Here is a 10,949-nt window from a genome sequence, read left to right on the forward strand (position 1 = left end):
TTTTCTGATCTTGATGTTTGCCCTACACAGAAGGGCAGTTTTAAAGCTGTTAATGAGGCTCTCTCCAGTGGATTGGAACATTCCCTCAGCGAGTGTATGCAGTAGACTCTGAGGTAGCCATGACTCTTGGGGGATGGCCAGAGATTCTGGTAGACATAGTGTGTGTGAGAGAGAGAGTCTCCCTGCTGTCATATGATGAGCGGATCTAGGTCAGGGCATGTCAACCTCCTCTGTTATGAGGGCCGGATCTGACATAAATGAGACCTTGTTGGGCTGGGCCGTGTGTGTCATAAAAGGTAATGCCAGAGATATAAACTTTATAAAAGGTAATGCCAGAGATATAAACTTTATAAAGAACACAGACAAACACAATTAAAGATTTTTTTAAACTTTAAATAACACATTTCCAGTGAGTTCAACACCCCTGATCTAGGTGGTGAGGGGCGGCCTATCGCGATAGAGATAGGAGGGGTCAAATCAGGGACTCCCCATGGAACCTTCTAAAACAGTAGCTAAGGCGAGGGGCGGGGCCTTCCAGGTCAGGGCTGGGCACCTCTCGGCACCCTTGCAATTCAAGCAGCGGTTCCACAAAAACATTTACGTCTGTTTCATGGTAGTCTTGATTTACTCTCAGAATGTATTGATGGATGACCATCGACTTAAATTGTGGGACACAGCCCAGCGATCAGTTTGGGATGTTTTAATTATTGACTGCCGTGTACCAATGAAGTACATCATGTCCTGGTTCAGGTACTGCCATATTGTAGGGTGGGGTTGAGCTTTGGACTTTCCCCTTCCCACCACACCCCTCATGTAAGAGGCTTAGTTTCATCCCCAAGCAGGCCCCCCAGGGCTCTTTTTGTAGAAAAAGCCCAGCAGGAACTCATTAGCATAACAGGCCACACCCAACAGCAGAAACTCATTAGCATATTAGCCACACCCCTGACAGCACAGCTCATTAGCACATTAGGCCGCACCCACATGTTACCAGAAGTGTGGTTATCCAGCCACACCCACCTTTTGCTTGTTATTCTGTTTACCTTGTTTGTTGTCAAAACCCAGGGCCTTTTTTTGTAGCAGGAACTCCTTTGCATGTTAGGCCACACACCCCTAATGTAGCCAATCCTAATGAGTTTCTCCTGTTGGGTGTGGCCTATTATGCTAATGAGTTCCTGCTGGGCGTGGCCAACTCAGGAGCCAGCCAGAACTCCGTTCCTGTACATTCCTGCCCAAAAATAGCCCTGGGCCCCGCTGATACGATCTGTCCGTCATTTCATGACCTCAGCAAGATCGTTTGACAGATCATTTCTGTGTACAAACGGATCTGTGTAAGTTCATGCCAACTGTTCTGTGTGTGAGGAAGCCTGCTGGAGCGACCACGGCTTGCTTCCATCTCTCACGACCTTAGAATTCATTCATACACACAGCTACCCTTGAGGCTAGCTGCTGGAAATGCAACTACAAGAATGGATTTCATCACCATTTGGACCTTTGCCCGCCCAGGCAGGCAGCGGCGTATAAGCGTTGCACAGTAGTCCAAAGTAGTCTGTGGTTGTATATATGAAGCTGTCTTCGGTTTATCAAGATCACTCTTGCTTACTCTGACTGGCAGCAGTATTGTCTAAGACTGGCAGCAGCTGTCCAGAGATGCTAGAGACTGAACCCAAGACGTTCTGCTCTACCACTGAGCCACAGACCCATCAGAGCATGCAGAAGGCCCCAGATTCAATCCCTGGCATCTCCAGCTAAAAATCAGAACTTGGAGAGCTGCTGCCGGTCTGAGTAGACAATACTGAGATACTGATTCGGTATAAGGCAGACTTATGTGCACAGCCACAGCTCAGAGGACTTGCGGGGCTCTTCCAGAGTAAGGAAGTAATCCCTAAACAGGTCTGCTCAGGAGTAAGGCCCATCTGAATTCTCAGAGCTTATTCCCAGGAAAGTGTCCTTAGGACTGTAGCCTTATGGGTTGCTTTACTCTTTTTTAGGAAAGTTCTGTTTCTTTTCTTTCTTTCTTTTTAAATCCCCAGAGGGATATTTTTATTTTTGCAATACACTACAAACTACAAAGAAAATATAGAGGAAGGGGACTACATCTAGGGACAAAGAAAAGGTAACCACACTATACTAAAACCCCAAGAGGAGGAGATCTTATCCCTCTTAGTGAAAGTGTTAGTAATATAAGTGTTAATAAAACAATATACTTGTAGAGTTCTTGTTTGTCTCAGCGTCAATGTTAACATGTTATTTTGTTAGTTGTTATGAGAGAGCTTTCTGATAATCTTTTCTCTTTTATCGTTGATCTTGAAGATAGCACCCTCCGGGATCGCCCACCTATACGAAATTCCATTAGTTTGAAGAAAAGAAATTAAGTCCTTATAGTTTTTCCTCTTTTGACGAATTTCAAATGGAATGTCTTTTAAAGTTTTAATGATTAAATTTCCCATTTTCAGTGGAGTTGCTGATGTCACCTTTAAAATAGCATCTCTGGTCTGTCTTCTTGAGAATCTGACCACAATTTCTCCAGGCAGGCTATTTTTTTAATGTAATTGGAGTAAGCCCTATAAGCCGTCTCCATCTCTTTTACCAGTTCATCCGCTGTTAAGCCTATTGCTGAGGTATCTTCCTCAGATCCTCCTTCTCTGCTTTAGGAACTCCCTGGAATCTGAGAATCATGTTGGCTTTTTCCATCTGCAGCTGTAACAAACAGTTTTCTTGTAGATTTTGCTTTGTTTCCACTTCTTCCATCCTTTTCTTCATTTTCTTGCTTGTAGTGTCCAACTCCTTAATTTTCCCAGCTGCCTGCTCCACCTTCTTCTCCATTTCTTTCAGTTGGAGCTGCTGAGATGCAAAGTTTTTATTCATTACAGTCAGTTGCTGGTTAATACCATTGAGTTGCTCCATTACTAGCTTAAGCATATCCGCTAGCATTTTCATGATGTCTGCTCCCTCTTCCGGTTTTGGGCTCTGGCTGCCAAGCGGTTTCATTTTCAGCTTTCTTTGCACGGCCGCCATTTTTTACTATTTGTTTACAGTTTCTGACGCTTCCCTCCAACTCTAAAGATCGCTCCCACGCTGTCAGCAATCAATTAAGCCTCTCAAAACACACTCGCTGTTTTTCCTCCCCATTCCCCCTTCGTCTCGCTTATCAGTCTTTTCACATAAGAGGCGTCCCTCTTTGTGATCCACTTTCCCACCGGGGGGATTAGCTTTTTATAGTTGTCCGCTTAGTTTGAACTCATGTTCATTGTCGGTCAGTTTCTCTGACCTCGCTTGCTTCAACGCTGTTCCGCTCAATCTCCAGCGCTTGTCCCGGTCAAACCAGCTTGTGCCCGAAGGCCACGCAGCAGCCAGACCGTCAGGGCGGAGGGGAGCCTCAATTCTCCAGCTTTACACCATCAAAGAGGCTACCCCTCAAAAGCCCTCTGGCCTGGAGCCTATTCCAAAGGCTCCGTGGGGGCGCTACTTGAGGTAGTGCCCCTCCAACCTGCTGGTGTGTGGATTGTTCGCCCATGGTCCTGGGAGAACGTCCGCCATCGCTGCTCCATAAACCGGAAACCCTTGGAAAGTTCTGTTTCAAAACACACAGTAAGCACTGTCCCGAGACCCTCAGTTATATAACTGGCTGTGAGTCATTTCAGCGAACTATAAACTGGGGGAGGGAGAGGATCCTGTTTGCTTTGCTTTTCCATTCCAATGAATATATCTGGAAAACAGCTATAACGTCTTCTGTGCATGTCCTGAAGACCTGTGCATACAAACTACCCAGAGGGAGTAAATGGGTGTTTGTGTGGGATGAGTTACTCCTGCAGTTTGATGTAGTGGTTAAGTGCGCGGACTCTAATCTGGGAGAACTGGGTTTGATTCCCCACTCCTCCACTTGCACCTGGCTGGATGACCTTGGGCAAGCCACAGTTCTTATAAGAGCTATTCTTGAAAAAAGAGCAGGTTCTGTCAGAGCTCTCTCAGCACCACCTACCTCACAGGGTGTCTGTGGTGGGGAGGGGAAGGGGAAGGAGTTTGTAAGCCGCTCTGAGACACCTTTGGGTAGTGAAGGATGGGGTATAAATCCAGTCTTTTCTTCTTCTTCATTCCACCAATTATTGTAGCGTGCACCAGATCAGACTCTGTGGATTCTCTCAATTATGTGAGTTTGCTGCCGAAGGAGAACTGCCACCCAGTTCCAGGTGTCTGGATAGATGGTTCCTATCGGATTCCAGGCTATCCAGTCTTTGTAGGGTGTATCTCTCTCTCTCTTTTTAAGGGCTTTGCTTATGACAGAGAGAGACGGATGTCCTCAGTCTACTCCGCTACCTCCCACAGAATCTGACAGTCTGCCACAATAGCTAATAATTTGCACTTAAAGTTAACTGTTGCACTTGAATTGTTGTGGTCTGACGCAGCATAAGTCCTTATGGCGCTCTAACAGTATATTCCATTTTGGTGTATAAGTGTATTTTATGCTGGCTCCCTGCTTGGTGAGGGGAAAACACCCCGCGCACTGGCCTTTTAAGTTTTATTACCTCTGGAGCACAGTATTGTAAAGTATTGCTTCCTCTCCTTCTCTTGTTCTGCAGCAGTTTTCCTAGAACAATAAGAAAGTGAATGGCACTGTTAGTCATTTCTAAATCTAGCTGGCCCATCAGGGAAAGAAAACAGAGTCCTTAAACATGCTTGTGTTGAGCCTCATGTTTAAATATGCTTTCAGTGATGATTGGAGAATAATTCTGGATTTGTCTGAAGAAAACAGAAGCATGTCATCTGATCAGGTTCGACCTGTGAAAGTTGGCAGTGGATACACAACTTGCTTTTCACCTCTTTTCTTTTTGTTGCCCCCCTCCGCTCCCCCTAGCGCACCATTTCTTGCTTGCACCGTTCTTAATTTATGGGTCTAGATATGGAAAATGCCGCTGCCTGGGCAAAAGATACTTGCTAGATCAGCAGCTGATGTTGCTTCTTCTTCTTGCACAGTTTCCCAGTTCAACACCGAATTTCACATCAGTGGAGTTGCACCTCTCTGTGACCAGCTTGTTGTGCTTTCCTACGTAAAGGAGGTTTTGGAGAAAACAGTAAGTGGTTTTCATATGTACATGTAACACAATACCAAAATTTAAAAGCCTTTAAAGCACAGGTTGGTTTATTTGTAAACCGTTCCGTGTGCATTTGGCATCACCCCTCCTCACGACTGTTTGGGAATTGGCCCCAAAGGTCCCAGACAGGGCCCGATTGTGAGGAAGTACACAGGACATTTTAGATGTGCTGCTCATTTAGCATAACAGTCTCAGCCCTGTTGCAGGGATCTGCCTATGCTCTGAGTACAGACCCAACAACACCAGATTGTCACAATTTCTATTCTACCACGTGCCACGGCTGGGGCCAATAAGGAAGTTTTGCTGAGGCAGTGAAAATTAGAGGAATTTTTTAGAAGAGCATCCATAGGGCTGCTTGTTGGCCTGGATGTCTAGACCAGCAGTGCAATTGGTAGAATACTGTTTTCTAGTAGTAAAACAAGGGAGGGCTAGTATAGCCACCCTGTTTGCTATTTCTTTACATTTGGATATTTATACCCCGTTTTTATCCCCAGTGGAGACCCAAAGCAGCTTACATCATCATTCTATGTGCGTCCATTTTATCCTCCTAACAAGCCTATGAGGTAGGTTAGGCTGAGAAAGAGGGAGGGCCGGTCCCAAGGTCACTGAGCAAAGAGTGGGTATTCGAGTCTCAGTACCCTCATCTCGTAATTGCTGTGCTACGCTGGCTTTGCAGTTTTAGCTTTCACAGTGCAAACTCTTCACACTGTGGCTTGCATCTTTGTAAGAAACAACAAGTATGATATTGTTTGAACAAGTGGGAGTTATTAGATTCATTTTTGTTGATCCATTTGGACAGTTGAGAGGAGGGATGAAACCTGGATTGAGGGTTGACCTATGGACAATTACATATCGGTTCCGGAAATCGCAAAGGCCACTGTAAGTGATGTGGCGAGAGCCACTGTTTGGGTCTCTTATCTCAGTGATACCTGCTCAGCTAAGAGACTGTATCACACCACTAGCTCTTCTCAAGAATGAATCTCTTGTGTCTTCATGACGCATTCATTCTACAACACAAAATGAAAGGGGGGGGGGAGGAAGAAGAAGAAGGAAAAAAAGCCCTTGAAGTTGCAGCATTCAGAGTGGCAGATGCTCTTGATCATCTCCAACCGGCATTAGACAGTCCATCGCTATAGTAACCTTGAGCGACTGGGTGCACGCCGTTGCTAGGCAATGAAATGCCATTGGCTCAAGGTAACGCTAAAACCTATTGAAATCAATAGGGTCAACTTCTAGCCCTCTTGCAGGACAGCCAGATTATTATTTTTTATTATTTTTAAGAAAGGAACAAAGGTGTTCGTGCAAGCTTCTCCCAAGAGAACTAATATCACAGTTCCTCTCTGTGAGCGAGTCTGAGAAAAGATATCAAGCTGACTGGCTAGGGAGGGGGTGAGCTGATAAAGTGTGATGAGGGGAATAGGAGGTAATTAATAAATAGGACATACACTGTGAAGATTTGGTCTGCGTCTTCTCTAAAATGCAAAATTTGCACATACCTTTCTTAACAGTACATGGTATGATCCAAATAGGCAGAACTTAAGGGAACAATACAAGCCCATAAATGCATGCAGTGTATCTAAAACACGTGGTAAGAATGCCCCAGGGGTAGATATGGAGGTGAAACCAAATTGCATTTGTGATCATATATGAATTCACATGAAAACTTGATTATAGGTAAGAATTATCCACGGCTGGTGACCAGTGTTCCCTCTAAGCTGAGTTAGTGTGAGCTAGCTCACAGGTTTTTAGCCTCCAGCTCACAGATTTTTGTCTTAGCTCAGGAAGGATGGCTCCAGAGCAAACTAATTGACGCAGTAGCCAAACTGCTCATGCACAACTTTAATGCCAGTAGCTCCCAAAGTAGAATTTTTGGTCACAAGACTCCACAGCTTAGAGGGAGCATTAGTGGTGACACCCCTCGATGTCTCAAAGCTCTTCAGATGCTATGTTTTTGAGATGTTTGCTTCAGTCATGGGTATGATGGAGATAAGTGTGCCAGCATTACCCACAGGTCCCCATCAAATGGACACATTCCAGGAAACTTGTGTTTCATTGTAGTCTTCCTGTTGCTAACAGGAGGCCTTTACTTAAAAAGGAAGCATTTAAAAATGATGGATAACTGGCATTCCAAACTGTTAATATTGGATTTTAGACAAAGTAGAATAGTAGATAAGTAATTGTTTACTGGTTAATACTTGACGTGTTGCATTCTGTCTGCTGAAGACAGCATTCTGTCTGCTGTAACCCCAAAAGTGTACATGCAGCCCTAGAAACTGTTCCAATAAAATATATTCCTTAATTGACTTTGTGGTTGCAGCCAGCCTCTATATTGAACAGTCGGTTTTGGAGTCAGAAAAGAGTACAAGTAAGCAGAAGCAACTGGATGTCCAGTTTCTGAGCTGGCCAGCACTGACATTCTGACCTGGGGGCAGGGTCATAGGTCAAGGGCAGACAGCTGAGTATGGGCCAGTGCACAGGGACTAGGGAAGGAGTCAAGGACCTGGAGAGTTGAGCCACTCCGCCAGCACCTGCTGGTCTGGCAGAATGTTGAATCCTCTAATGTCAAACTTGTAGAGGAATTGATGGTGTTACACTTCCTGAGTGGGGGTCCTGATCCTGCCAAGACTCGGAGATAGAGCTGCCAAGCCCCCGGTGGAGGTGGAAGATCCCCCACCCTCAGGCTCCATTGCCCTCTGCCACTGAAACTGCATCGGGAGAATGATTTTAAAAAGAAAAAACAAGGCCTCATCTACTTACAGGAAATTCTTACCATAGAGTTCCTGGTGATTCTTAGAGGTACCCACGGTGATTGCTTATCCCAGTGGTTCCCAACCTTTTTGTATGGTGGCCCACAAGTCCAAATTTACTTGGTAAGGTGGCCCATTTAAGAAAAAGGATGCACAAATCGATAAAACTGCAAAAGCCTGCTTTCACAGGCTTCTCAATCCACTTTTGTGTCTGGACCCACAGGATGGGAAATGCAGGCTGCTAAATGGTGACACTCTGCATCTCTGGCAAGGCTACTTGTAGCTTCACTCACCCTTCCAGCTCTCTGTCTTGACTGTTTTTGTATACCCAGATTCAAAATTTCAGTGAGTTCTTCCACTGTGCCTTCCACTATCTAAGGGTATAATGTTCCAAAAGCTTCAGAGAGTTCTAACCACAAAAGAACCATTTAAGTTCTCTTGTTTGTCACCTGGTTCAGGGTATGCCAAAGTAAAGCAATAGGTGTGTATTTCTGTTGTCTGTGCTGGTGGTTGTCACTAGGGAGCCCATCTCAAAGATTGTAAAGCTTGTATTAGGGATCGGCTGTGGCCAGCGGCTTTCTGTCTAGACCCCCTAAATAAACTCTTATCTCAGGGACATTTACACATTTCAGCTGCTGTCTCCCAAGCCAGGAAACAGGAATACGGATTTTTAATTCTCCCTCTTCCCTGCCCCAGGTAAACACCCGTAGGTCGTCTGTCAGAAGCCCTGTTTGGATATTACAGTGAACACATACAAACCCTGCTTGTGTGTGCATGCGTCTGCTTGTAGGAAAGAGCCCATGCACGCTCCCTTTGCAGTTGAAGTCAGAGACCACTACTTGAGTAAATGTGGGGTTTATATCTCGTGCTCAGCTTGCCTGTCTCGTATCATGTGTACATGGGTTGTACATGCGTTCCTTGTAACTTGTGGACAGGTGTCACGGGCAGCGGCTAGAAGTGTTCTCTAATGGCTGCTACCACTTTGGTGCGGGTCTCCTTGGGAGGGCCCAGAGCACCCACCCTACCCCTTTATACAGTACTTTCCCAGTAGGCTTCCTTTTATACGTAACCAAGTGAGGCGTGAGGACCCAGGCAGAGTAGCAAACCAGTTTTATTAAAGCGGTTTAATAACAACTGTGGTTCAAAAACATCTAGAAAAAATGAGCAAAGTAAAGGTAGGTAAATCAGCAGAACAATGAATCCGAATGTGTCTGACTCTACTGGTCTAGCCTCCTCTAGGTACAGAGAACAGGTACCTTTGGGATGAGGGATCCCTCTTTCTGCAGCAGCCCCACCAGCCCTGTTCCCTGAGAGAGAGAAAACACCCTCCCACTTTGGGCAAGGCCTTTTATTCCTTCTTCCCAGGCACCACCCTCTACTCCTCTGCTGGTATAAGTTTTCTCTCCAAATCCCCTGTTAACCAATCACAGGGTCCAGAGGGAACCTGGGAAATATAGGCCCTGATAGCTACTCCAATACAGGCTTCCATGAGGCCACTAGGCCTCCCTAGAGCCTGTAGGCCATACCACGATAGGCCCATGATCATGACAACAGGGCTGGAGTTCTCCCTTATTCTCTTCCCTTGGAAACTATTTGTCAGCTAGCTGCCATTGTCTCTGGTGTTACCTTCTTAACGCTTCTTGTAACCTTCCCCCCCCCCCCGGTTCTTTTGCTTCCTTATGCTCACTCTGTACTTTGCGGAACTTGCCAAGGTCATGCAGCTGGTGGTGGGAGTTGGTGCTTCGCTCGGCTTGTTATGGATATCTAGCCTGTGAACTGAACCTGTGTTGATTATGTAGAACTGTTATGTTCCCATGAAATGGGCGCGCGTTTCTAAGGTCTATTCCCGCCAGCGGGAACTGGGCTCATTGGCCCTCACCTGGTTCAAATCTCTTTATTATGTTGATCATATGTATTCGCAGTTATTCCTAACAATGTCCTTGTTCCTGTCTGAACCATCGCTTTGAAATAAACCTTGCTTTGATCCAAACGTGGAGTTATTTCGAATGCCTGGGGATCCAACATTTTGTTAGGAATCTTTCTTTTCTCTATCATCCCAAATCTGACGGCTGTCATGAGTGGGAAAGAGGAGAAACCATCAACCACGGAGGTAGCTCTGGTTACGTCCGCTCCTTTAGTCACGACGGCTGCCGAAGCGCCAGTGACTACATCGGGACTAACAGGGGCCGTCGGGGGAGCGATCCCGCGAGGGGCATATCTTCCATGGCCGCCGCCTACCCCGTCGAAGTGGGGACCGGGAGATGCGGAGCAGTGGGACTACTGGTCTCTGTTTGACTCAAAAGGGACTAAAGAAACTTTTTCTCACAGAGGTAGTGCTCTACGAGAAAGCCTGTTTGACAAGGGGATTTACCCGGGAAGGGACTGGAGAGAACATCTCGACGGGAAGACGAGGCGTGGGCAGCCGAAAGAGAAATTCGGAGAGGGGAAAGAGACTCAGCTGAGAGGAGCTATGACCCCCGAGAAGACCGGCCAGAGACCTAAGGATGAAGATGGGACTGTGCCTGAAATGCGGGGAAAGGGGCCATTTCGCCGCGGACTGCGGGACCGGTCAAGGGAAGGACAAGCCTCCGCCGCAGACGCCGAAAGGGAAACCAACTGCCCAACCGAAAAGAGGGAGCGCCAAACCTAAATTCTCCCCGGCGTTGCAAGCCGCAACAGAAGAACCCTTGGAAGATTCGGCTGAATCCAACCCTGAACCGGCGGAAAATGGGAACGTCCTGCTGTGAAGGACGCACAGCAGCAGGACATCTTAAGTCAGAAGGCGCCTATTGTGGTGAGGGAACCCCCCTCTTTGTTTTTTGTGACTGTTTCGCTGTTGAATCCAATCCTGGGAACACATGTGCGTGTAAAAGCACTGATTGACTCGGGGTGTGGGAGAGACTTGATTAGCCCCAATGTGGTGGCAAGTTTGGAAGTGGGCATCAAGAGACTAAAGTCCCCAATTATTTTTACACAGATGGATGGGGCACCCATGGATCCTTGTATCCATGAGACCATGCCACTGAGGGTGGGTGCGGGAGAACATTGGGAAGAAAGAACTTTTGTGGTAACTCCCAAATCACAGTTTGCTCTCGTACTCGGAGCCCCATGG

General features: G+C 46.4%; 1 protein-coding gene across 1 annotated transcript in view; it reads left to right on the forward strand.

Annotated features, from left to right (window-relative positions):
• The window catches only part of VPS41 (VPS41 HOPS complex subunit), a 181,230-nt gene that overhangs the window by 105,381 nt on the left and 64,900 nt on the right, over positions 1-10,949 (forward strand). The window contains exon 11 of the mRNA XM_015417909.1: positions 4,972-5,069. Within this exon, the coding sequence (XP_015273395.1) occupies positions 4,972-5,069 (98 nt within the window). The remainder of the gene's footprint in view (positions 1-4,971; positions 5,070-10,949) is intronic.

The sequence above is a fragment of the Gekko japonicus genome, unplaced genomic scaffold (assembly GCF_001447785.1).
Source record: "Gekko japonicus isolate JY-2015 unplaced genomic scaffold, Gekko_japonicus_V1.1 scaffold708, whole genome shotgun sequence".
In the NCBI taxonomy this organism is placed as follows: domain Eukaryota; kingdom Metazoa; phylum Chordata; class Lepidosauria; order Squamata; family Gekkonidae; genus Gekko; species Gekko japonicus.